This window comes from Psittacula echo, assembly GCF_963264785.1.
Source record: "Psittacula echo genome assembly, chromosome: 3".
Lineage (NCBI taxonomy): Eukaryota > Metazoa > Chordata > Aves > Psittaciformes > Psittacidae > Psittacula > Psittacula echo.
In genome coordinates this window covers 102,589,953-102,617,943 of record NC_137736.1, presented here as the reverse complement: position 1 = coordinate 102,617,943, position 27,991 = coordinate 102,589,953, and the positions used below count along the sequence as shown (strand labels likewise).

The window sequence follows — 27,991 nt, the reverse complement described above, 5'->3', positions numbered from 1 at the left end:
GGTCGGACTTGATGATTTTAAAGGTCTTTTCCAACCTAGCTGATTCTATGATTCTATGAATCTGACCTTCCACTTGTCCTGGGTTCAGCAGTAGCAGTCATTTTTCTCCTTAGTAGCTGGTGCAGTGCTGTTTTTGACTTTCATCCTGAGAACAGCAATGATAACACCGATGTTTCTAGATGTTGCTAAGTAATGTTTACGACTTTCTGAGTCTCATGCTCTGCTGGGGAGGAGGGGAAGCTGGGAGGAAGCAGAGACAGGACACCTGACCCAAACTAACCAAAGAGGTATTCCATACCACAGCACATCATGCCCACTATATAAACTGGGGGCAGTTACCCGGAAAGGCTGGATCGCTGCTCGGGTCGGGCTGGGTATCGGTCGGTGGGTGGTGAGCGGTTGTATTCTCTTCCTTTGTTATTTCCCTTATCATTATTATTATTGGTGGTAGCAGTAGTGATTTGTGTTATACCTTAGTTACTGGACTGTTCTTAACCTGTGGGAGTTACATTCTTTCAATTCTCCTCCCCATCCCTCTGGGAGCAGGAGGAGGAAGAAGGGGGGGAGTGAGTGAGCGGCTGAGTAGTTCTGAGTTACTGGCTGGGCTTAAACCATGACACCATTACAGCATGTGCTTGATGTTCTATGATTTGAGCCTGTGAACCTTGTGTTTTCATGATCAGCAAATACTAGGAGTATGCTACTCAAAGACTTCTGGTCACTACACGAGTGACAGAAGGCAAAGCCAACCATCCTTTTCAGCTAAAATGTCTCCTTTGCTGCCTCTGCTTCAGAAAAAGCTTGAAGCAGTTAGTTCAAGAAGTGCAGGTAACTGTTAAAGACCTGAGATCATTCCATGTGAAGAAAAGCAGTTCTCAGAAAAGCAATCGATAATGCTTCAACCCCAGGACACACTATGGCAGACCTGGAACTCAATTTTTTAAACTTTGATCTTCAGAAAGATTGGGACAGTGCCATATCTCCATGACTGAACTGTCCAAATACCTCTTTGAAGTGATTTGCAGAAGGGCTTGGCGATTCTTTCACTGCTTTAGATGTGGGCTTAAGCAATAAAGGAACTGAATCTGTATCTCTAATACCCTCTCTGAGCGTGTTGACCATTTGGGCAAGAAGGAAAAGAACGATATGCCTGTCTAACTTTATCCGGTAATGGAGAATACACAGCCTCTCTCTAATTCTTTGTCTCATTTATACTCTATCCAAACTTCTATTTTCTAAACAGAAGGCCAATCTAGTTGCCTTTGCCAGACAACTCAGTGTTTCCTGAATCAGCCCCATGCACTGAAAATATGTCTTTTAAGAAAAGTAATCCTTACATACAAAAGTATCTCCTCTCATAGCACGTAAACACAATGTGGGAATGAATCAGAAAGGCTACTTTTGTTTCCTACCTGGCTTTCTAACTCTGAAAAGTGAGCTTTCATTGAAACTTGGTTTGTTTGTATCACCTCCCACATCTTTGTGAAAGATTCCATTGCTCCTTCATGCAGTTCAGAATTGGAGCCTGCAGATCTACTGCAAGTTTCAGTGACCAGCGCGGAAGAACAACTGATACTGGTAGCCAGTTGTTATCTTTATGGACTGGCACAGAAAGAAGATGAGAGATTTGCCAAAGGATTTTGTAGAGGTCAAATAATTGCTGAGAAACTCTGGAAAAGGGGTCCAACATTCCAGCCCAGACTCTAAATGTCACTGTATCCTCAGTCCCAACTTGTTTTAGACAATTTCTCTCCTAAGCCTATTCCTGTGGATCACTTGGCTTAGCGAGGCCCTTCAGCTTCCCCTTCCCCTAGAAGCAACACTTCTTTTTTTCCACCCTTAACTGATCTGTCTCATTCCCCATTCCCTTGCTCCAGTCTTTGCTGAGTCCATTGCTGTTCCAGACCCATTCCTCATACAGTCTCAGTACTTCCCATTTTCCATTTCAGTCTCTGGCTTCCAATCTCAGCCCCAGATCAATCTCATTTTCTGTTTCTCCCCATTTCCCTCTATCCCAGTTTATTCCTTTTGTTTTTTCATCCCTGTTCTGCTTGTACTGAATGAATGTGTCAGACTACACTTTGCCAGGTGTCCCACAAGCTGCCTATCCCTGCTCTCAAAATATTTTTGGGCAGGTCAACTACTATCTCCAACAAATAGTTTGAATGTAGCAAGCCTGCTTTGAAAGGCAGCTGAGATGGGATGTGAACTAGGCAAGAGAATAAAGCCTGCAAAATCAAACTGGAAGTACTTCTTGATAATTTATTCCAATACTTCAATGCATAGAAAACTGAGGCAACCTTAACAGGAGCATAACTCAATATTGCAGAAGGAATAAGAAAAATCACCAATGAAATCATATGTGAAAGTACAACCATACACCGCTCATTCTTTAAATCTGTACAGATTTGTAAGTTTCTGAAAGACAGATTGGCTTAGTTGGTTGGCAATCCACAACTGTTTCAAAAGCACTACTGAAACCTGTCATACCCTTGTTACAGAATGTAACAGCGTATGACATTATAAAGAAAAGCTCAAGATCCCTTCCTCCCTTTCTGATCTCATTTGAAGTGTGAGAATGTCAGACTGGCTAATGCACAGACCCCCAGTGTACACTGGGTCTCATTTTTGTATGATCTGAATTATCTTTCCATACCCTTTGCACTACAGATTTATAGATGCCAAGGACTCCCAGCCTTGAACATACCGTATTAATTAGTACACATGAGCAAAACATATTTATAGAAGACAACATTTTAACATGAAATGTGCTTTCTCTTGGACCTTCCACAGTCTGGAGATGATCTAGAGTTCGATTTCAGACAAGCAATTTCAGCTTCAGACAAAAACATTTGGAATGTCAAGAGACTACTGAAAGTTCTTAGAACAGCCTTATGAACATTACTGTCGTAACTCAGTAAAACCCATTAATATTTCCCGTAACATTGAATCAGTGTGAAACATGATTGATAATTCCAAGTTGCAATATGGCCCTATATTTCCAGCTACTCTAGAAACAAATGGTTGTGGTCATTCACAACACAGTATTGCACCATGTAGAATAGACTGCCTCCTTTTAATATATGGAAGGAAATTCCAAATGTATGATGAGACAAAAGAAGATATATTTATTTGAGTGAATTTATAAGACATGTTAAAGCTACTATTTAATATTATAAAAAAACTGATTACCAGGTAAGAAAATATTTTTGGAAATGCTTTTTCTTTTCAAAACACGGTACAAATCTCCTGCTGACAACCTTATAAAACACATGCATGCTGCAAAAATGAAACATACAACAGGAGTAATGAAGAATTACCTCAGCTTTCATCACCACTTCACTTGATTGAAACTGTTCTCATGTTCCATTAAGTATAATAATATATTTGGAAAATGTAAATAACCTAATTACATTTTCTTGTTTCAAGCTGCCAGGCACCAGTCATATATCGCAGTCGTATAAAAAGGAGATCCCTGCCCATTTGCAGCCAGCTCCAAAAGGGAACTAACTTAGAACCTGTGATTAATGAAGAAGAAAATCAGAAGGACGTTGTTAGAAAAAATGAGCATTGGCAAGAGACACATTTAAGTAGTCATGAACCTCTGCATTCTCAGCACATTCGGCCCCACAACCTAGACTTTGACATTAATAAAAATTTATGTTGCAAAAGTTACTGCTTTGTACTAATTACATTATACCATAAATGGGTGATTCTAGTTTGCAAGCAGCACATTAATTCCATATATGTCACAAGATGCATAGTCTTCTCTATGACAAAGCTTTGTTCAAGTATATAGGAATGTGAACATCGATAATTAAGGATTTCTTAGCGACATTGGAGAAGAGGACCGCCATCAGTAATATGAATGTGCCAGTCTTCAGGCAAGGTAAGGAACGCACACTATGAAACCAAGCCCTCCTCCATCTCTGCTAATCTTTGTGTTGGGTGCAATATACATGTGGAACTGCATTGAAAGAAAGCATTTCTTTTCTAGTAAAGTCAGCTTAGGATATTCTCTACTTGCACTCTCCATCACCACTGCAGTTCATTATACTTTGTTGTTCAGTGGCTGTGTTAAGAAGATACTCAGATTCAAAAAAAAAAAAAAAAGGCAAAAAATAAGGACTGCATTTGATGGAAAGGAGGAAGTGAGAAGAAGCAAAGCTGTATCTCTTAAACTGGCTTTGCTTATGAAGAAATACGTATGGAACTATACCTTCCAGTAACCCAGTAACAGAGACCTCCCTACAGGTCTGAAAGAACAACACATCTTCAGAAAAGGAGGCCTTAATAGGTGGGCTGAGAATTTTGGAAGACAAGACATAGTGAAATGGAGTTGAATCAATGAACAGTGATGGTCAGACTTCCTGCACAGTGTTTTACAATTGCAGTGTTTTTCTTAACAAGGGGACACGCCAAAGTAGTGCTTTATCCTAGCAGTATAAGTACCTACTTTTGTCTCCAGTGGGAGTGAAGAGTTTCTCTCTTGCTACCCCTTCAGCTACACTTCCTGTACTGTGTCATGGCAAAAGGCTGGCAAGGACATGAAATTCAAAATTTGTATGGAAAGGCAGCTATGTGTTATCAGAACTGGGTAAAATATGGGAAGACTCTTGGATATTTTATTCTGGATTGACACATAAGGAATCTTATAAGAATATAAATAATTTCCCTACCTTCAATTTCAGTCCAGTTGACAGCAACTTCTGCTATAGGTATTCCCAAGCGCTGAGCTATATAAAGAAGTTCCACATCAAATGCCCTGAAGAACACAAAACAGCAAATACAGTCACACTTATTTCCAGAATAAAGATGGTGACACTGTTAATTAAATCCCCAGCCTGATGTAAGGAGGTTGGTGTTCAGTCATGAAGCTGATACCAGTGCTCTCCAGGTCAGATGCACATGAAAGGGAAATTAATTTCCCTGAGTGAACGTCTCAGAACATAGCCAGCATACAAACAACATCGTGTCCTGTTCCCAAAGGTATAGGTCATGCTGTGCTCAGACCACTGCTCACTTTTCATTCTGCCACAATCATGATTTAAACATTTCCAAAGACAAAACAGCCAAATGTGCTCTGTCAATCTACATCTCTAGTAGCTTCATCAAAGGGGACAACTACCTGCTGTGGTTTTACACTGATCTGATGGATTCTCCCTGTAGTTTCTAAGTCAAGAATAAAGGCAACAGCACAGATATGAGAAATTATTTATGTTACTTTGCATAACAGAAAGTGAACAACAGTTGTTCTTCACCTGGTGACCATTTAATGTACAACGCAGAAACCCTCAAGACCTGCCTTGGCACAGTTGTTTGCAGGTTGTGCAGCAAAATGAATTGGGAAAGTGATCCTACTTTAAGTCAGCTGCCCCTCCCTGCCCAGTTTGTCTAAAATAACACTTTAAACCTCTCATTTCTCTGCACAGAGAATTGTCTGTATGGTTCATTCTTGCAACTGCACACTCAAGTGGGTTTTCTGGATCTGAGACACTGAGGCTTTTGATATTACAATCACAGAATCACAGAACAGTTTAGGTTGGAAGTTACCTTAAAGATCATCCAGTTCCAACCTCCCTGACACAGGCAGGGACACCTTCCTCTAGACCAGGTTGCTCCAAGCCCTGTCCAACCTGGCCTTGAACACTGCCAGGGATGGAGCAGCCACAGCTTCTCTGGGCAACCTGTGCCAGTGCCTCATCACCCTTATAGTGAATTATTTCTTCCTTACAGCTAATCTAAATCTCCCCTTTTCCAGCTTAAAGCCATTCCCCCTCGTCCTATCACTATCTGCTCTTATAAAAGTTCCCTTCCAGATTTCCTGTAGGCTCCCTTTAGGTATTAATTGGAAGGCTACTATAAGGTGTCCTCTGAGCCTCCTCTTCTCCAGGCTGAACAACCCCAAGTCTCTCAGCTTGTCTTCATAGGAGAGGTGCTCCAGCCCTCTGATCATCTTTGTGGCCTCCTCTGAACTTGCTCCAACAGGTCTATGGTCCTTCTTATATTGAGCGTTCCAGAGCTGAACACAGGTGGGGTCTCACGAGAGCAGAGTAGAGAGGCAGGATCACTTCCCTTGACCTGCTGGTCATGCTCCTTTTGATGCAGTCCAGGAGACGGTTGGCTTTCTGGGCTGCAAGCACCCAATACTTGGTCATGTTGAACTTCTCGTCCACCAACACCCAAGTCCTTCTCCCCAGGGCTCTCTTAATCACTTCTCGCCCAACCTGTATTTGCACAAGGGATTGCCCTGACCCAGGTGTAGGACCTTGCACTTGGCCTTGTTGAACTTCATGAGGTTTACCTCCCAGGCATCTCGAGGTCCCTCTGGATAGCATCCCTTCCCTCAGCATGTTGACCACATCACACAGCTTGGTGTTGCTGGCAAACTTGCTAAGGGCGCACTCAATCCTGCTGTCCATGTCACCGACAAAGATGTTGAACAGGATCGGTCCCAACACCAACCCCTGAGGAACACCACTCTTCACTGATCTCCACTTGGACATTGAGCAATTGACAGCAACTCTTTGATTGTGACCATCCAGACAATTCCTTATCCATTGAATAGTCTCTTCAGTTTAGAGAAAGGGTTGTTGAGTGGGACAGTGTCAAATGCTTTGCACAAGTCCAGGAGCTGATGTCAGTCACTCTTTGCTTATCCACCAGTGCTGTGACTCCATCTTAGAAGGCCAGCAAACTTGTCAGGCACAATTTGCTCTTAGTGAAGCCACGTTGGCTGTCACCAGTCACCTCCTTAATTTTGTATATGCCTTAGAACTCAAATATGATGGAAAATGGTTTGGCAACTACATCTGCTAGTTCCCGCTGATGTATCTCGTCAAGTCCCACAGACTTGTGCACCTTCAGGCTCCTTAGATGTTCTCAAACCCAATCTTCTCTTACAGTCTTCATTCTCCCAGTCCCTTCCTTTGCGGTCTGTGACTCTATCAGTGTGGCTGGAGCACTTACCAAGACTGAGGTAAAAAAGTCACTCCTCCCAGGCTACCCGTCCTTGCTTCCTCTTCCTTTTCATGCTGGAGTTTGTCCAGGAGCACCTTGTTCATCCATGCAGACCTCCCAGCTTTTTTGCCTGGCTTCCTCTTTGTTGGTATGTGTCACTCCTGAGCTTGGAGGAGGTGATCCTTGAATATTAACCAGCTTTCTTGGGTCCCTCTTCCTTCTAGGGCTCTACCAAGGAGATCCCTGAAGAGCCCAAAGTCTGCTCTCCTGAAGTCCAGGGTAGTGAGCCTGCTGTGCGCCCTCCATGCTGCTCTAAGGATCTTGAACTCCATCATTTCATGGCCAGTGCAGCCAAGGCTGCCCTTGTGTCACTAGAAAAATTACATTAGAAAAGTGTTTTGGCAACTACAGCTTGTAATGCCCATAAAGAAATCAGCATATGCAACTACCAGTAGCTAGTACTGACAAAGTGAATGCAAACCACAATTATAAAGATTCTGGTGATTTGGGTTAAATTTCTTAGATTTATTGATTCCTGAGTTTCCCCCCTACCTCCCCTTGTAGTCTTCAAATGCCAGTAGGGGTCTCATTCCTTAAATGACATCTAGTAACAGGAATTTAAGCAAAGCAGCTCCACATCCTCTTTCCAAACCCCTCCGAATAAAAAGTTCTTTAAAAATACTATTCTGTATTGGAAAACGCTGTCAATGGCCATCCTCATCAGATCATTCAGAGTTTTTTCCCTAGGGAAGCAAACCTTGAAGTTTAAGGAATTGGAAACATTTTAATGTAGCTGTTGGTAAGGTTTCCAGTTTGAAGTAAATGGAACAGATGTTCCAAACCAGCTTACACAGGTCTTGAAAATACAGCCGCAAGGCACTCAAGTACAATTCAACACCAGTCCACATTTTCTCTCAATATCATAATTTTAGAATCCACTTAAATTGTTACTGCAAAGTCCAAGGCAATTTTCTTTTAAAATCAATAATCATTTAAAAGAAAAATAATTTTTTTTTGCCACTGGAGAAAGTGCATGCAATAAATAATAACATATTTGTTCATGCTTCAATGACTGCTTGAATTCAAGTCGTTGGTAATCCCATTTAACTCTACAGAAAGGGTAGAAAGGGACAAACAAGTGATCAAGTGCAGGCAAAAAGACAAACTTCAGCAGGTTGCTAGCCAAGTTCAGATGTTATTTCCCTCTACTTCTAGCCTCCTTTTAAGCAGTGCAGTGCATTTCTGCAAACAATTAATGATGCAACAACAGAAGTCCACTCTGAAATGTGCACTTAAGTATGACACATACATGTAGGTTCCCACTGAAGTACAGACCACAGCATGCTGGCTTGCAAGTGAAATCATTACCAAACATGCATCAACCTGAACTTGCACTGTGCGTTTATGTCACAGGACAGCACTGACATGCCTCAGTGTTCTTTCTGCAAAGACAGCAGAAACAGAGGTTATCTACAGAGACTACAGTTGCTATGGCTAGAGAACCACTTTGTAAACCTGTTTTTGATTGGGACACAGGCATTTAAATTGTCACAAAAAAGTTACAGGAAGAAATGTGTTGGGTTTTTTTTTACCCCAGTGAACTCAATCTGCTCCAAGCAGCCTTGCCATTTCATGAGTTTCTTTAAATGACGGTTGAATACTGTTTTATTAATTATGCCATGGTCTCTTCTACTGAAGTTGTATTATTTATTTTTTTGCTGACATTTTACATTTTAAGCCAAAACTCCCATGTATTCACCTCTGAATGTTTGAGTCTTGCGAATTAAGACTAAACCTAATTTTGTAATACTTACTACTTAACTGACTAAAAATCTTAATTGTTTGATGAATTATACTGTAGGAGCTGCTCTAAAAATATTACTACAGAAAGTATTAGCCCCGTGAGCTAATAGCTATTTGCAACAATTCCTATGGACAACAAATTACTGGAATGTCAGCATATGCATCACAGCACAACAGCATTAAATAATGTGGTGAACTCCAGTGATCAAAGTAAAAGATTAAAGACACAGGAATTAATCACGTTGAACACTAATACTGTTACATGTGGTTGTCTTTTGTGTAACAATGAACATATCCTGAAATTAAAAAAACCCTACTCAAAACTGAATGGAGAATGGCTTCTGTAGTATCCTGCTGGGACATCTTGCTGTTTCCCCTGTTCTCCACCACTTTTCAGTACACCTCATACGCATCCTAGAATAGTTAATCAGGGAATATAGATTGCAGTGTACTCAATACACTGATGGTATTACACCCATACTGCAGATCACCAGATCCAGCTGGTACAGAAGAACCATACAGACATTTCTATAGTTAGGATTTAAGCATGGGTATGTAAGCTGGAGCCTACCCTAGAGGAGATCAAAGCAACACCAGTGGATGAGCTGGTGAGTGTAATACATGTGTTTTGACATGAAGCCATTTGTGGCTAGTTAACATGTGACAGAACTGCTCTTAGAAATAGCAGGGAATTATTCACATCACTACTTCACCAGATCCTGCTGCTAAGAGAGAAAGTAGGTGCCTCTAAGGAGGGAGGAGACAGCTTAGGATACTCAAGTTTGGCTCCAGCCTAAATGAATTCAGGCTCTAATCTAAGTATCCAAAGTTAGACAGTCAAACATACATGGTGCGACAGCTTCCCCCTCTTCTTCTAACAGTGGCTCCAATATATGTTTATTAACACAAACATGAAGTGTAAAATACAGAAAAACTTCTCCATCTGTTTGTGTATGTGCTGAGGAGTGCTTCTGGTTAACTTACAATTTAACATGATGCTGGCTAACATTCAGTTGAACACCAAATTTGCAGGTGTTTAATTGAATTTAAACCTTTTAAACTGAATCCTTAAAATGCTTCAACTTATAAAATATGCAACCTGCAAAATTATTCTGTATTTTAAAATTACAGTAAGACTTTCTTTTTTTAAACATCAATTTTAAGTGTTTCAAATTTCAAAATCAGGCTTTCAGTTATACTGTTTTAACTGGAATTTAGAACTTTTCTGAACCCAAAATAAGTTGTTCCAGCAAATTCTCAATGGGCAGAGAAAACTTCCAATGGTCAAAGAGGTCCAACAATGAAATAGGATGTCAAGTAGGTTAGACTGCCAGTACTGCTGTAGCTGTACTGGGGCTTTTGAAAGTCCACATATGTCTGCCAGGAGCAGAAGTTTTTACAAGACAAAACATAGTTATAACAGCAAAATATTCTTGTGTTGATTAGACTTCATAAACAATTCTACTTGCCATGCACAAACCCAGGAAAAACAATTAATTCCACTGCCTGTGTTAGTCTAAAATGCCAAAGAATTGGAAAAGAAATCCCTGTAGCAATTTTAATGCTTAATTTTCTGTAATTTTTATATAGATACTACATTTAGACATTAGCAACAAACATTAATTTTTTTATATTGAGCTTTTGAGTTTTAAATGTGAAACGGCATGGCTTGTTCAGTGCACAAGGCATTTTTTATAGTTAAAAGTAATAGCAACAATTTGATCTAATCAGTGATCTGCTGAGTTGCACAGTATCATTATAAATTGCCACTTCACAAAAGTACGTCAATCAAACCAGGACTAGAACTATGCTTTGAATTCCCCATCATCCTATCAATATCCCAGGTAGGACAGTAAGTGATGCTACGTGCAGCTCTCCTACATAAGGAAAGACATTTTCTGGCTGAAAGAAAATTCATGATTTTTTTTTTTTTTCAGAAGAAATCAATGAAAAATTTAGGACAGGAAAATTCTGCCAGTGAGAACATTTAATTCTCCATTTTTCCTCCTGTGCATTAAAATTTAACATAAACAGTTACATTTCTCAGGTCAAGACTGCAGAGGCAAAACTAGAACTTCTTTGGGAACCAGAAAGTGAGTAATTCCAACTGCCTCTATTACGTTTTTAAAACATGCCTTTTAATTTTCTTTTAAGTTTTAATTTAAAAAATGTGCTCCATCCATTTCTGAAAAATAAATTAGTGCTGTAATCAGATTCAGAACCTAAAACGCAAAGCATATGCTCTCTGTTCAAAAGGTTCCTCTCATTTCAAACTAATGTCACAACTTTGCTATTTAGAAAGTAAATTTCAGCAATGTTTGGTTTGTATTCATATATACCATATTCATACTCATATTCATACACAGCCAGCTCTCCAAAGAACCGTTAAAAAGACAATGCAGTCACAAAAAACCAAATCTAGTTTAGGATATAAGCATTACTTCTTAGTATCAAATATATAAATAGCTTGCAGTATCTATTAATTTTCAAATGCTTTATAAACTTTATTAGATTAACAAAATATTATAGGAAATCTCTCCCTCTCTTTAAAAAGTGTGACATAACCCTGATCACCATAAGGATGAAACTGTGTTTTTCTTCTGTATTTCAGTTTGCTTTTAAGATTTCCTAAATATAAGCATCTATAAATAAAACTCAGCACAGCAAGAAGAAAACTGTGGTCTGTTTTCCAGTATTTTTAACATTAAAGAGGTGATATTTGTTAGAGGAGCCATCCAGTACCTAAAAGGTGTCTGCAAAAAATCTGGAGAGCGACAAGGCCATGTAGAGAAAGAACAAGGGGGAATGGCTTTAAACTGAAAAAGGGTAATTTAGATTAGATATTAGGAAGAAATTATTTACTGTGAGTGATGAGACACTGAGAGAGACTGCTCCTCAGACTTGCTCTTTGACTGAAGTATGTTATCAGCCTGCTTAGAGACATACAAATAAAAATATAATTTCTTGAATTTGTATTTGTCGTGGTTTAAGCCCAAGCTGTAAATCAGAACCACGCAGTCTACTGTCCCCCCCCCCCCCCACCTTTCTTCCCTCCGCTTCTGGAGGGACGGGGAGGAGAATCAAAAGAATGCAGCTCCCACGGGTTGAGATAAGAACAGTTTAATAACTAAGGTATAACACAAATCACCACTGCCGCCACCAACAATAACAACGACAAGAGAAATAACAAGGGAAGAGAACACGATACCGCCCGCCGGAAAAGACAGCCCGACCGACCAGGGGACGTGCCCTTCCGGGTAGCTCCCAGTTCCATCCCCTGGCATGACGTGCTGTGGTATGGAACACCTCCTTGGCCAGTCTGGGTCAGGTGTCCTGTCCCCGCTTCCTCCCGGCCCCTCCTCCTCCCTGGCAGAGCATGAGACTCACAAAGTCCTTGGTCAGTCTAAACATCAGTGTTATCAGTTTTTGTTCCCAGGCCAAAAGTCAAAAACACAGTGCTGCAACAGCTACTAAGAAGGAAAAAAAAAACAAAAAACTGACTGCCACTGCTGAACCCAGGACAGTATTGATCTGCCTTTTGGAGCAGTAGCAGCAATATCCAGCACTTAAGGCAGTCTCCTATTGTCCAAAGCTAGTTCAGCACTGGTGCTCTCCTGTATGCCTAGGTATTCCTGGATTTTTTTATCCAAAGGGAAGAATTCTGTGGGCTTTTTGTCTACAGAAACAATAGGTGCTGCCTAAACAACTCAGAAGCTGAGCTGCCTTTGATACAGAATTGCTTCAGTGGTTTTTTTCTAACTCAGTACCTCCAGGATTTACTGAATAGTTTATCCTTCTGATGCAGCTGAGGTACCAGCAACCCAGCACGTTTTTCCTCATGTATTGCTTCACTATGCGTTAAATTTACCCTGCTGAACTTCAGTCATTTACAGTGGATACACCTTGTGTACAAATTATCTACAGTACCTTTACAGTCAAGGGCAGGAAATGAGCATTTATAGGCTGCAATTCATCTGGTGTATTTTAGAAGCCTGTATTAGGATGAAATTGATTGTATTCTAAGATTGTCCCTTCTGTTGGTCTAAGAAGGGAGACTAGATGACAAGTAGAGGCTCTTTAGGTGTGATAAAGCAAATCCTGTCTGTTGTGTATCCATATTCATATCCTAACTGAGCAGTAAGCTTAACAGTTCAGGGAAAGAATTATTAGATAGCAAATTTTATAGTCATTTTATATCACATCATGCATAAATATGTTACATATTAACTAGTTTAAATATTTATTATGTCCTCACATAAGAATTCACTTTCTACTGTAGTACTCAAAAAATCTGAGCGTGACAGAACCTGAGCAGACAGGACAGACAAGGCTTCTGCAAAAACCAAATTGTGTTCATTCTCTTCAACAGCTCACCACACACCAGGGGAGCCCTCCACAGACTCAGTGACCAGGGTGCTGGCTCTCAGATGGCTTTTATTCTATTAAATGCTGCTTGTTTGTTGAATATTCTCCATCACTCTCCTCAAGCACTGACCATACTGAACTGAACTCTTTCAATACCTAACAGAGCTACACTTCACTAATGGGATTTTAAGATTCAGAAGGAATCAAGTAATTTCTTCAGATGTCAAACAGCCCTAATGCAGAGGCAGTAATAAACCCAGACTTCTGAGCATCCTGTCCAGTATCAAGATGGTGGTTCCTCTGCTGTTAGTATCAGTGAGTTGTACTGTGACCCATTAGGGACTCCCCATTGCTCCAGGTCAGCAGAAATATAATACTGACTACTATTTCTTCCCCTTACATCTTCATGCTCATACAGAACCTCCACAGCACAATGCTTAACCGGTTTTTATTTTCATTTTTACACATTATGTGTCCTGGGTTCAGCAGTAGCAGTCAGTTTTTCTCCTTCTTAGTAGCTGGTGCAGCGCTGTGTTTTTGACTTTTGGCCTGGGAAGAGCTGATAACAACTGATGTTTAGACTGACCAAGGACTTTGTGGGTCTCATGCTCTGCCAGGGAGGAGGAGGGGCCGGGAGGAAGCAGGGACAGGACGCCTGACCCAGGCTAGCCAAGGAGGTATTCCATACCACAGCGCGTCATGCCCGGGGATGTAACTGGGAGCTACCCGGAAGGGCACGTCCTCCTTTCGGTCGGGCTCTTTTCCGGCGAGCGGTATTATATTTTCTTCCCTTGTTATTTCTCTTATCATTATTATTATTGGTGTTAGCAGTAGTGATTTGTGTTATACCTGAGTTACTGGACTGTTCTTATCTCAACCCGTGGGAGTTACATTCTTTCGATTCTCCTCCCCATCCCTCTGGGGAGTGGGGGGGAGGGAAGTAGACTGCGTGGTTCTAATTTACAGCCGGGACTTAAACCACGACATTATGCAATTGTAAGATATCAGGGCCCACTTTTGCTTAAAATAAGAAGCTTTCAGTATTGGGCTGTTTCAGATTCTTACATTATTACATACACAGGAATCCAATGTATGGTTCTATGGGATGAATGTTTGATATCCCCTTGTAATTTCCAACTGCAGTTATCCCAACTGTGTGTCCAACACAGACATTTCAATCACTATCACTGTTTTCCTTTGAAATACCTACTTTCTCCACACACTTACACCTCCCCATCTCCCAGTTTATCTCCAGATCTTATAAATATTAACTGGAAAAGGAACAGTACTCTGTTTCGTGCACTGACACTTTGTTATCTTCCAGTTACACATGACAAATGGCTAGTTGTGAAGCTGACAAGTAACTTTGAATCCTTATTGCAGTTTTCTCTTTCAGCACTGGCAATAATCTGAGTTTCTCTCCTCCATGGAGGTTTCAGTTTCCATGAAACTTGCCAAAGGTTTTGATCTTGAAACGTCTACTGTTCCTTTGGATTTGGTTTAAATTAGCCAATAAGTATGAAAATGAAGGCAGGGAAGCACAGAGACTGTTGAAGGACAGATGAGGATAAAACTAGACAATATATTGCCCACTTTGGCAGAAAATTAAACCAACTTCAAACCAAACCAAAACAAAACTATTGTTGTTTTAGGCAAATTTGTGACTTGGAAGTATCTGAAGAGCTGTTTATTGGAAGCACTTGAGTAATTCTTTTTTTGACCAACAAAACAAACATTCTTCATCACTAACCAGTACATTTCAGATAAATAAGAAAACACTCAGGGGGTTATTTTATGGATTACAGTAAATAAAAGATCAAGAACAGAAGGCTCATTTTATAGCAGCACATATAAGCACAATGAATTAATACACCAAGACATACTGATAATGTTTCACACCTGCAATGTAATTACTATAAGTTAGCAATATCCCTTTTTCATTGGCTTTATTTCTGGATAATGGGCTACAGCACTACTATTTTTACTCTTTCATTCTTTTAGAGAATCTGAGTGAAAGATGAAAGTTTGTGAAGATTTTTTAATAAAAACCCTGAATATTTTACATAGTATGTCTGACAATTAAGTGCAATTAAAATCTTCAGTTTACAACAGAGTAAGATTGAAGGCTACATTTTTACAGATTAAACTGATTACCCTCATTCATTTCTTTCAGTATTTCTTCTTGAAGCACTTAATTTATAAAGCCAAGTTAAATAGGATAATTTTTAGATGTGCAGTTCTGGGCCTCGCATACATGTTTAACCATGTATTCAGAACACCCCTGTATATGAATTTTACAGAACTTTACAGATCAAGTTTGGTGTTGGAGGTAGCAGCACAAATCATATATCTGGCTCAGCTATAGTTTCTTTTAGGGCAATAAGCAAACCACTCAGCTAGGAAAGTGTTTTTCCAAAAGCTTGACTGCTCACAATTCCAGATTCAGTTCAACAGAAGCTCGACATTCAGCACCAGATTCATGTGCCCAAACACTACCTTTGCAATCCCATTCTGAAGGAGCAATATAGCTCAACTGTCACTGTGAAAGCTCAGCCTAAAACTGGATGTATTGGAATTGACTAGGACTACAGGATTACACACACTTTTGTATGAGAACTTTGTTCAGTCATTCTGTTCTCTGTCAGCAAGCAGTAGCCCATGAGAGATTTTCTTGGATCAAGACAATAGTTTGAAAAGATTTAATTAAGCTTAATTAAGCCAGTCTTTCTATAAACAGTTGTGGTGTAGGAAATTTAATTATGGTATTTGTGTGGAAACAGTGTTTCAGTCCCATAAAAGTAGTCACAACTGTATCACTCTCTAAAGGGAACTGTTCTATTTAAATTACAATGAAAGAGAGCTCTAAAATAATTCAAAGACCATACATTATTTTCTACTGTCTTTTATTAATGAGCTCTATCAATAGTCCTCTCATGAAATATTCTAGTAATAAAAGATGCAAAATAGTAGGCATTTCCTTTCACTTCGAGCCTTCAGCAATTAGAAACTTCTTATCAGATACGGGTTTTAGGTACCATGTTTTGGTTAAGCAGTACTGAATTGTAATGCATAAAAACAGACTAATAAAGTTTTGAACTTTTCATATCATAGTAAAAGCTTCTCTCCATTTTTACTCTGCTTGCATGGCTCACATCTGAAAAAGGAGAGAGGACTCTCAGAGACAGAGAGTGGATTACAACATAATCAAAAATTGCTTGTTTGGAGTTTCTTTCTGAGGTGATGAGAGGAGAGTTACATTGTTTTTAATCTCCTCTCCTAACCAATTATCAGTTGCTCTGACAAAGCAAAAGCAAAATGTCCACTTAGTATTATGTAGCTCTTTCTATACCACATGCCAAAGAAAAAAGAACTTGCAAGGAGTCAATTGTTGCCACCCAAAAGCGCACCAATGCAGTCTTCTGTCAGCTTACACTGGATGCTATTTTAAAGTCAACTTAGTAAGCCCATCTGTTCCCCTTCTCCTTATCACAATCAGAAGAAAGAATAAAACTAAATATCCAACTATTTCCTAAAGTGACTCTTAATGACAAAATAGAAGTTCTAGCAATTACCAGGGTATTTTAACATAATAAGAAATCTAAATTGACGTGCAAGTACTATAACTGGTTAAACTGAGCAGCTAGGATTTATACATAGACATCACATGCTTCCTAGTAGCTTCAATATTAAAATTACTTCTTCAAAAATATGGCAAATTAGGAAAAAGCAACAGAAAAAGGAAGAATTTACCAGCGTTCTATATGAAGTGTTGAGAAAGTCCACAAGGCAGCTTCTCTGGTCAGAAGTTTAAATCCGCACTGTGTGTCCCTGATCTTTTTGACACAGAGAAACCATACAAGGAAGTGGAACCCATACATTAGAATAGTTCGAAAGTAAGAGCGCTGCGGACAAAAGGTGAGAAGTTAGATGGCTGCATTTAGGAGATGAGTGAAGTATTTGTGCAAGACTGGCTTACAGTACAATAACTCTGCTTTGTGATAGCTTTCAAAGTTTGTAAATGGTTTTTGTTTTGCACTGGAGTGAAACCAGAATTTTTACAGTGAAACCAAATTACAGCTGAAAAGGAAAGACTTGCTAGTCAAGTGCATGGTTAGTACTCTGGCTTAGGATACAAAAAGTCCATGTTCTTTTCTTGTTGCTTTCCCTAATTCAGTGCAGCCTTCCGTTCTGGATAACGCCTTACCAAGTGGAGCAGGAACCTGCAGCTGGATTTCAATTACTTAGTGAGACAGCCATGGTATCTTCTGCATGATTTTCTAGGAATTCCTCCAGTAAGAGTGAAGGAGGAGGGGGAATGACACACTACATTCTCTTCTCCACTGGAAACTTACAAGCTATTTTTCCTCCCCTGTCTAGTCCTTTTCCTAAAAATTGGTTCAAATTCAGAATTTATCAAATTTAACAAATTCAGAAGTTACCAGGACAAACAATGGAGAACAAGCCAGCACGACTGCACAAAGACTGATACTCCTAAGAATACACACTAGAAAGGTTCCAGCTGCTACTTTGACATAAAAGTAATAATAAAACCAGGTTTCATAATACTAAAAAACCAGCAAATGAGACCATCTCTTCTTGTTTGCCACCCACTTCTTTCATTCAAGACTGAATGATCTCCAGAGTTTGCACACATTGTGTTAAGGCACTTTAGGGAATGCAATAAGAATGAACTTTTTTGTGCAGTATATGATGGCCCAAGTAAATAACATGACTGAAGTAACAGCTGCTGTGCAAGACCATTTATATTTCCAGCAATGTTACACAGTCACCTCTTTTGCTCTTTTTCTTTCACAAACATATTTTATGTTCCTGGTGTATGTTCTCCCAGCCTACTCTTTGGTTATACTTTTGTTCCTGACATAATAATCAGACAAGTTTGTACATGGAATCCAAAGGCTGGTCTCTGTGTTTGCAGAGGTCCCTACTAGTCTTTTATTCTGGACAGCTCCTAAACAACTAGATCCACAAATCGCTTCTGAACTCACTGCTGGTCTTAAACTCAATTTAAGTGATTGCATTTAAGAATGCAAGCCAAATACTACACAAAATCTTTAGGAGCCAACAATTTAACTGGTAAGCATCTCTGGATGATAAGAGATGCCTTTAAAGTTAATGATTTCAAACGTTACTTGAAAAATGGGAAGATGCTCAGCTTATGAAATAATAGCCTCTGGCTTAAGGAGATTCAAAGTCATAACTTGTGCCTCTCAAAAGACGCTCTAACCCTAGGTTTATGATGGGTCTGGTGTGGATTCTTTGGCTCTTTGGTGAAGGTGAACCAGGTTGTGATCAAGAACACAAGGCTACTAGACCCAAAAGTGAAGCTCTAAGAGACTGCATGACTGTCAGCCAGTGAAACTGCGCACTTACTCCACAAAGAAATGTTCCTAGATTATGTTTATCACTCCCATGATTTTATGCATGTCATACTATGGGTTTGTTAAAGTACATTACCAGCTCCAGAGGCAGAACACAATTCCTGATCTAAAGACTGAATTTAAGGATTAAATTCTTGTCTTAAAAAAAAATCCCATACAGCTGCTTATCACAGCTTCATTCTACTATTTCAGGTGCTACTAAGCCCAGAGAGAAACCCCAGCTTCTCAAAGATTGTTCTGCAAATTTTTTTATACCTACTACACTACACAACAGTCTCTTCCCAATGTAGTAAAGGCAGTCTTTCCTTTTCAGTCGAGGGACAGATGGGTGATGAAATGAAATGGGCTACAATTGGTGATTCCTTTATCAGAAAGTCAGAAATGTGGGAAGAAACAGGAAGCAAAGGATGGACACATCTTAAAAATCATACTTTTGCATTAAAAGATAAAGTCCTGTTCCAATTCCTCTCCCACATGTATCAAGACCTTTAAACACGAAAAGACACATGAATGCACTAAAGAAAGTTTATGTACACTCAGTACCTGACCACACAATGAAGCATTTTCTTCTGGGCTCAAATTCATCAGCTACATGATCATCCTGAGTAGCAACATTTCCAGGATACATTGCCTACACAGGTAACAAGTAACTGCAAATGGTATATTCTGTGCTACAAGCAGGCAAGTACCATGTCAAAGATTTACCCTAATTTCTAATAATGATGAAGGTTTTGGATTTTTTTGTTTTGTTTGGACACTAACATACCCACAGCAGTATTTACAAGAACTCTTTCCAGTGAACCACTCTAATATTACCTGATAAACCAGAAGAAAGAAATTAAAGATCTACAAGGGGCTGAATATTACCAGTGTAACTTCTTTTGATATTTTGGAACTATTTTAGTAGTTGTGTACCTATTTTAGAAGCATTTAAAATATTAAACATCAGTATAAACAAAGGTTACTCTTGAGAACATTCAACATAATGAGCACATCCAATGATGCTGAAAAAACGAGTCCAGCAATGCATCTGCTGCAATACAAATCCCATGCCTGTGCTTTGTCAACTACTGTCTGCCAAGACATCAGAAAACCAGATGCAAGATAAGACTGTGAGCCTATACACCACTGTTTATTCCACAAGAGTCACACAGAGAACAGTGCTGTCTGTGTGTTCAAAACTCAAAAATTTTACTATGAGTAATACGGAAAACATATAGCATTTGCCTATGAACTGAGATACTCTTCAAACAGTTTGTTGCTAATTATCCCTTACTCATTTGAAACAGGTTTCAAGATCTGCAGGTCAAGCTCTTGCACTGGAAGGGGATCAATAAAAACGAACTCATCAGTTGCATTCCACTCCAGCCCCAGTACTGGTTACCAGCTACCAATTCTGTCAGGGATTAGAAGCTTTGTTTGTAAGATGTTCTGAACTAGGAAAATTCAATCCATAAACTGGAGCACTAACCCAAAGCAGTTCAAAGTGCCCAGAAATCCACGCACATGTACAGGCATACATATCCTACGTATATGATGGAGCACATGCTACACTTATGAAAATTATGAAAAAACTTATGAAAATTATGAAAAAAACTTATGAAAAGCTTTTCCTATTTTTTAGCTTTCATTCTTTTACAAATATTGATTATTTAACTGTAAAATATGCAGGACAGCATAAAATAATGGAAGTATTTGAGTATTAGTACACAGCAGGAAATGGAAACAAACCTTTGCTACTGAGTCCTTCTCCAGGTGAGCTCTAGAGCCACAGGAAATAGCCATTTCATTCTGCACACAGATACAAATTAAAGAGTTATTACTTAAACTAACATTTTCTGAATCAGTGGAATCTTGTGTTGAAAACTGTATAATAAAAAACTTCAAAGCGGTATACTTTTCTGCCTCCTGTAGCTGCACTTTTTCTACTGCTAGTTTCTGAGGCTAAAATTAGTCTTTTGTACAATTAAACAGATCATCTAAAATTTATTACATTTTGCATATGCTGGATAGAGATTGTTGCAATTTATTCAGGTCTGGTTTAGCTTACATTGTTCCTCTGAGGTATGCATACTGTGAACGTGTTAAAAAGCACAGATAAGCATTGAGCATTCCTAGGCACTCAGTGTTATAATATACTTTCCCTAAATATTGTACTGTGGCACGGACAATAGAATAAACTACTTGGTGCACTGATGTACCTTCACACAAATAAAATGCCATGATATCAGCCAAAAACACCATCTCAAATTAATCAAAAGATGTAATCAAAATGAAAGGTTTAATATTATTCTCACGCTACTGCTGCTCACATGAAATATCTTCAATCTGGTGTATCTGAGAGTGCGAGACTGACGCTGCAGAAGCAGCAACTGCTGCCGCCGCTTTGGTAGCAGACAGCATCAGCCGAACACCGCCGCCAGGTGGTTGCCGCACTTCTGGTCCTGCACTCGCAGAGCACGAAGCATCCCTCGCAGCTCCTGCTGGAAGGAGGCACACTGCGTCTAGCACCTCGGGAAACTAGCTACAAGTACCTCACTCATCTGCATTTAAGCAGAAAATAAACCTCATCTCTTTCAAGTCAAGCACCCAGAGGAGAATGACGATGCAGGGAGGAGCTCTTGTTCTACAGGTTTTTGAATTTTGATTTACAATAAAAGTTCTTCCAAATACCATCATTAAACTAACAACTCTGAGAACTTCTCTAAAGCAGGGTGAAATTAAGATGTATCCTTAAAGGTATATAGGATGACATCAAATAAAACGAAAATACAAAACAGTTAGCAAAGAAAAAATTGATTTTTTAACTGAATAGGCAACATATGGTATTTATACAGAGTAGAACAACTTCAATGGAAGAACAGTCAATAGAACATTATGTACTGCATTGAATAGGCACAGTGTATGCAAAGGAGGTAAGAATTCTGGCAAAGCCACCTTCTGACAGCCTATTCTTGCAGCTTCTAGGCCTTACCCTTGGTTTCCAGATGTACATCTACCTCTTCAACCAGATCTCAAAAAACTCAAACTGAAGAGAATTAGAAAAATCAATCTGAATGCACGTGCATTAAAATAAAACCATGAGAATTTATACTCACAGGCCATGGCTGAAGATTTTTTAGACCTTCTTCTACTTTTTCAATATCTTCAAATTTAGTAGCTCCATCTGCATCAACCATAAGAATTTTTTTCCCCCGAGAACTAAAGACACCCTGCAATCAAAATAGTCAATAAATATAAACGCCTTTCAAATCAGTATTTATCTTAAGCTAGCTACAAGACACTCCCAAAAACCTAATGAAGTAACTAGAACAGTGGTATCTCAAAGATTCAACACAATACGTTAATATTCTGCAACTGACAACAACTTAACAATTTATATTGTAATAACAACTGCACATTCGGTAGTGTCCCACAGCCATAGACAATGCATGAACATGAAAGATTAACAATTCCTTCTCCAGAGAAGCTTGCAAACTAAAAGCTTTATAAACCAAAATCCCAACAGACAACAAGTTGCAACAGTCAGCTCCACAGGGGAGCACAAAGAAGCAGTGATTAGCAGCTGCCGCTGCCTTAGGTAGCTTTACTTTGTCATTTGGAAAGGAGGATGCAGTGTTGTTTTTTTGTAACACTGTTTCAAGAGCATTCAAGAGATAATCTTAAATTAGTCCTGAGTAGTAAGTCTTAAGTCACAGCACCACTGCAAAGCATTTGCGATGCACAGGTCTCAGCTTGTTTTGTCATATTCTTGGTCAGACATCTTCGCCAATTTTTGAAGGTATCCAGACAGGAAAACAGCAGTGGGTTTGACAAAAGTATTGCTGCAACCAAGCATGTGTGACTTCAGAAGAACCTGTCAAGGAAGCAGTAGTATATACATCCACCTTACACTCTGTAGTGCAAAAATGTATCAGAGAATCTTTCTCCTTCTCTTGCAATAACTTTGTAATTACATCCCTTACAAAAGCTCCATATATTTGAATTTAATGTTCTCTCCATTTGCTATAGTTGTGTTTAATATAAAAATAATTTAAATTGACTTATTAAAGATAGAGCTTAAAAGATAGTCACTGATAACCCATAAATGACACAACAATTTTTCATAAAAATGTCATTCATCTTAGGAAAAAAATGGTCCTTCTAAAGGTGTAACAGCTATTTTAGTTTTAGAACATGATGATTTTATGATAAAATGATGTGAAAATTAGTATGTGAAAACATAAGTGGTGCTGGTTCTATCAAATGCAGGTGATACCAGTGGGCTCCAGTGAACACAAACTTTGCTGCATGAGACTGTTTGTTTGTTAGCCATTTTTAAAACCACAGGAATGACATGGAAATCAATGTCTACAAATATAGCTGTATTTTTTCTGCTAAAGCCTTACTTTAATGTAAAAGGTTACTTGTTTGTTTGGTCACTTTTTTTAAATGCAAGCCTATTTCTAAGTGGAACTAGCAGGAACGTAAAATTCAAATCTACCTTTTTTTTTTTTTCCTTTTGAACTCTCAAGTAAAAAAAAAACAACAACAAAACTCTGTTATTGATCTTCCTGTCAAGAAAATACTGTTTCCAAGATCTAAAATGAGGTTATTTTAAAAAGACCTTTTGCCTTCATTTATAGAACCCGTACTCAGTTTTCTGATAATAACTTTGTTAATGCATGGAGCTCAAAACGTCTATCAGCACAGCTCTAGCTGCTGCATATTTGGGCACAGGTAGTTCAGACAGAGAAGGAGATGAAAGCATCAATTACCATCCTGACTGCTCCTCCTTTCCCTCGATTTTTTACCAAAGTAAGCACTCGCACTTTGTCGCTTCCATATTTCTTGCAGTACTTCATTGCAACCTGATAAGACACACAAAAACCAGCATAAAACAAACACAGAAATCAAGACAGAAGTTTACATTTGTTCACCCTTTTTAAAAAAACAATTAATATCACGGAGCTATAACCATTTCCAGCACCACAAATACATTGCCAGTGTTTGCTGGAGTCTGTTTGGGAAAATAAAAACCAGTTCAGAGTCAACACAAGAGGAGTGAAGTAGCTAATCATGTTCAGTAAGAACAGGGTTATCACCCCAAGTAATTCTAAACCCCATTCACCCAAGTCCAAAAACCTCAATACTAATATAGTTTATATCATACTATTACAGACCTTTCATATCAACACCAACAGGTAATAAAACAAAAATAATTTTCTACTACTGCTACCTATTTTTCACTTGTCCTGCAGGAATGTGCACATTTTGTCCCATGTTGTGGGGAAGAGAAAGCATGAGTTTTCTTCTGTTTTTTTCTAAAGATTATCTCAAGTCCTTGTAAGTCCAGAAGCCTATGGCCATAGTGTTCCCAGTTAATTCAGAAAGAATGCAAAGCAGTCAAAAACATATATACAAGCAAACATTAGCAGACAAGCTTAAGGGAAGTAAAAGAGAAAGCAGCATTAATTTTAGCAGCTAACTAAAACATCTTCTAAGCAGCAGTAAAAAAACCCTCAAGTTGGCCAGCCTTTTTTTCCAGTGACATACATCAAACTAGCAGAAGAATGCAGAACTGTTTTGAAAACCCTATCAGTGGCATGGGGATTTTTAAATGAACAATTCCATGAAGGGTATGGGAAAGAGCTACGCAACGTTCCAGCTGTTCTGTCACAGTATAGAACAGTGATTTTAAAAGGCTTTTTAGCTTCCCCAAGTTCACATTCACATCCCTGTGCATGTTTAGAAAGTTTCATAAGAAATTTCTTGAAGTTAGGATTAGAATTTTTAGAATCTCAGCTGCAGGAAATGGCTGTCACAGATGCCAAACAAGAATAGCAGTATTTGCAAAATAATTACATATATATGCATGTGTGTATGTGACATCCACAATGCATACAAGACAATGACAAAGTATTCAGAAACATGAATTTTAATTGGTAACTACTTCAAGTAATGAAATATAAATGCAAAACATTGCTATATTCCACAAATAAGTACAGAAATCTACACCTCTGATTGGTGAGACACTTCTTTTTCTTACCTTTGTAGTTTCATCTTTACTACCATCATCCACCACTATTACTTCATATGTGAATGAAGGATCTTGTTTCTTAAAAACAAAACCAGAAATAACGCATTTCATCCAATTCCTGAAGTAGGCAGTAGGTCTTTCAAACATCAGCATTCTTTTCTTCCTATCAGTTTTTAACTCATTCATGGTTGCCAACAGACAATACAATACAGTAATGTAAATTTGTTAAGATGGCATAATTAAAGGCTTTTGCCATATTTGATGCGTGACCCATTACATCAGCTTTTCACAGTTTTCTTCAGCTATGATCTAGAACTAAAAAAATCAACTTACTTTTAAAAGATGAAAGCTCGTAACAGCAGCAATGCTAAGAAAACCCAGACAAAACAAAATCCTCAAACTTTCAGGATGGGCTTTTTACCCAAAAACAAATGCTTAAGCAACTTGTTGGAACAAACCAGTATTTAGTTTAGAAAGCTAACTGTACGGTTAAAACTTCATTTCTATCTTGGAGAGATATCATGAATACAAAGACTTTTCCTCGTGTAGTAGTATATTAAATTTTTACTTAATTTAAAAACTTACCAGCATTCAATTTAAAAATAACTGATAAGAGTCAGAAACATTGCTTCCAAGCAGCTAAATAATAGTGTTTTAATGTTTTAAGTTGTGAATGCTCCATCCCTGGTGTCCTGCTGGACAGAGCCTTGGGTGGCATGGTTTAGTGGGAGATGTCCTGGCCCATGGCAGGGGGTTGGAACTAGATGATCTTAAGGTCCTTTCTAACCCTAAATATTCTATGATTCTACACCAAAATAACAACGTGAATAGTTCACTGACATATTATACATGATGCATATAAAAATAATGAACTTTGAATGCAAAATGAAAATACCTGTCTTTTTTCTAGATAATCCAAGGCTTCATCCATCATAAGAGGTACTAGAGAAAAGGTGGAGGAGGTCAGGTTAGTAAATCATAACAGGCAAAGCACCAAAAGCACCTGCAAAAGCAAGCTGAAAATAACCACAGAGCAAAGCTGAGCAAATGCGCTCTTGCATAAAACACTACCTTCAGTAAATAAGCTTGGCACCTGCAACTCTTAAGTCCCCTCCTTTCTGAATGCAAAAAGAACACTGAAGAGAATCTCACATGTAATACATGATAAAAAGATTTCTTCTGAAGAACAAACTTTACATTTTGAAACATGTATCTACACAATACTAAAGGAACAAAAATAATCATTGTCCATGACTAACCCTACGAATCAGCACTGACTTTATCTATTTAACCAACAAGATAAATTCCTAACACTAGCCAATAACATGCTTTCTCTTACTAAGGCTGCTGACCCTGATGCATCAGCCAACGAATAGCCACTACTTTGCAGCTGATGCATTTGCAGTTCAGAAAGACATTCAACCTTACAGTTGCTGTTGCACTGCAGGTTCATTCCTGAGCACATTTCAGGTTATTATTCCATCTCCAAAGAGAAGGACATCCAAATGAAAATCACATTAAGACCCTGCTTACTGAAAACAGGTGTACAAGAACCAGAACTGAGGAATGCATTAGACTTGAGAAAGGGCCAGGCCTACCTTTTGTCCAGATACACTTCATCAACATCTCTCTTCATGGGATCCCAAACAGCTCAGTATTTTCACTCACCAAGAAAATGAATGACAACATTTGCTACCACATCAACCCCATGTAAAGCTTTAAAGCTTGATTATTTGTATTGCATCTGAAAGCCTTTCCTTTTTACTATCAGACATTCACATATACGGCCACATCAGAGACCTGTGAGATCATCCTTTTTTCCTGCTCGTCTGAGCTGCAGCTGTTGTGCACAGAATGGGAAGATCTCAAACCAATTTTAAAAAGTCTTTTTCTGCTTCTAGCCTTACAGCATTTACATAGGCAATGAGCAGCCATTCTGCTGGATTTCATTAGAATAAAGAGGCTCCTCACAAATGCCCCATGCTATTTTTAGCATCAGAAATCAAGTTACACAGTGTCTTAATTTTGAGATTCAATGTACTTAAGACTGTCTTCTAGAAACTGTGTCCAAATCAGATACATAAACTGGCCTGCCAGAATCTACTGCTAACATAAACTGACCTCTGAGCTATTAAAGCAACAACATATTTTCTTCTTTTTCACAAAACAAGAAAAATCTTACATCGGTCTTCCTCATTGTACGAAGGCACAACAACAGAGAGTTCTCTAGTAGGGGGATCATGTATACTTGGCACAGATTCTTTCCTGCCTTCAGCATTTATGAAGAATTTCTCTTTTTCATGTCGGTGAAAGGTTGGCATTTTTCTGGCAGTTACATGAGCAACCATACAAATCTGTGATGCAAAACAAAAAGAAATGAGAAAAAAATAATTGAGCATTCTATTAAAGGTTTACCTAACTGTTGAATGTGCTGCAAGGGGCAATCAACTATACTCCAGTAATGAGATGGGTCAACAGTGCAGTCCTTCATTCGCTGATCAAATCACACAGGACCAAAACCTTCTCAGGCCATTTGATGACAGCGTTTCACCCACTCTGACAACTGCCAGCATCATTGGCTTGTTACTGTTTTTAACTGCAAAGCATCTAGATAGCTCCAAAGTGGTGACCCAAGCCCTGCTGCCCCTTCCCCGAGGAATCTCTACCACACAAACTGCTACTGCCTCTGATCCTGCACAGAGCCACCAAAATCAATGTCACTACTCAGGGCCAGTGCTTGCAAAACTGAGGCTCCGGTCAACTTTATGCATAGCTAAAATAAATCTGTAAAACTTCGTCTTTGGGAGTGAGAGTAAGACTACTTGGGAACATGACACACACGGTACTGTTGGCGGGCAGTGGAGTATCACTCTCCACGAGTCAAACTTCTCCCACTCGTACAGTATTTCAGCCACTCGGAAGCGTACAGGACTCCCAGCAAGTGGTCACTGTGTAAGCGCATTACGGGATATCCTACAAGGCGCGCTGTCAGAATGAAACGCTCCATTTTTTGCTCGTTTTCGAGGCGTTTCACCCAACGCCTTGCGAAACAGGCTCCCCACAGAACACCACGCACAAGCACAAGCCCCACCAGCGGCTGCACAAACCGGGGTCTGCTGCCCAGCCCCGGGGGCTCCAGTTCGCCTGCAGGCCGCAGCGCACCCCGGCAGGCCCGGTGCCGGCAGCACCCATACCCCGCACAGCTGTGGCGGCAGTGCGGCCCCACGTACCGCGCCCGCCCGGCACCGCGGTGACCGCGGCCCGGCTCTCACCAGCACCAGGAGAAAGGCAGCTAGGCCCGGCAGCGCCAGCGCCAGCACGGCTGCAGCTGCGGGCAGGGACGGGGGCAGCAGGAGCCCCATCCCCGCTGAGGAAAGCGGCGCCGAGCCGCAGGCACCGCCCTACCGCACAGCGACAGCGAGGCGGAAGCGAACACCGCGCCAGT

General features: G+C 39.5%; 1 protein-coding gene across 5 annotated transcripts; it reads right to left on the bottom strand.

Moving 5' to 3' along the window:
• Positions 1-37: 37 nt before the first annotated feature.
• On the bottom strand, positions 38-27,942 carry ALG5 (ALG5 dolichyl-phosphate beta-glucosyltransferase). Of its 5 annotated transcripts, none has more exons than XR_013956457.1 (11): positions 27,777-27,934; positions 26,729-26,900; positions 25,442-25,488; positions 24,556-24,624; positions 23,285-23,377; positions 21,626-21,739; positions 20,259-20,318; positions 16,879-17,030; positions 4,680-4,765; positions 3,321-3,518; positions 38-145 (listed from the first exon to the last, which is right to left on the bottom strand). XR_013956457.1 is itself a non-coding variant. In XM_080613746.1 (10 exons), the coding sequence occupies exons 1-10, from the start codon at positions 27,906-27,908 to the stop codon at positions 3,406-3,408; spliced, it is 996 nt and encodes a 331-aa protein (XP_080469872.1). In that variant the 5' UTR covers positions 27,909-27,942; the 3' UTR covers positions 2,917-3,405. The 5 variants fall into 5 exon arrangements, 2 of the variants coding, with proteins under 2 accessions (XP_080469872.1, XP_080469871.1); XR_013956458.1 differs by lacking the exon at positions 38-145 and adding an exon at positions 6,970-7,331 and having other exon boundaries at positions 3,497-3,518; XM_080613746.1 differs by lacking the exon at positions 38-145 and having other exon boundaries at positions 2,917-3,518; positions 27,819-27,942.
• Positions 27,943-27,991: the final 49 nt, after the last annotated feature.

What these genes read in the sequence shown, in the direction of transcription:
- ALG5 (XM_080613745.1), bottom strand. Translation starts at nt 27,908, where the DNA reads ATGGGGCTCCTGCTGCCCCCGTCCCTGCCCGCAGCTGCAGCCGTGCTG. An exon ending in AGAAGGACTCAGTAGCAAAG is followed by an intron (nt 17,031 to 20,258) that starts GTTTGTTTCCAT and finishes TTTTGTCCGCAG; the next exon opens with CGCTCTTACTTTCGAACTAT. An exon ending in ACACTTCATATAGAACGCTG is followed by an intron (nt 4,766 to 16,878) that starts GTAAATTCTTCC and finishes TGTGTTCTTCAG; the next exon opens with GGCATTTGATGTGGAACTTC.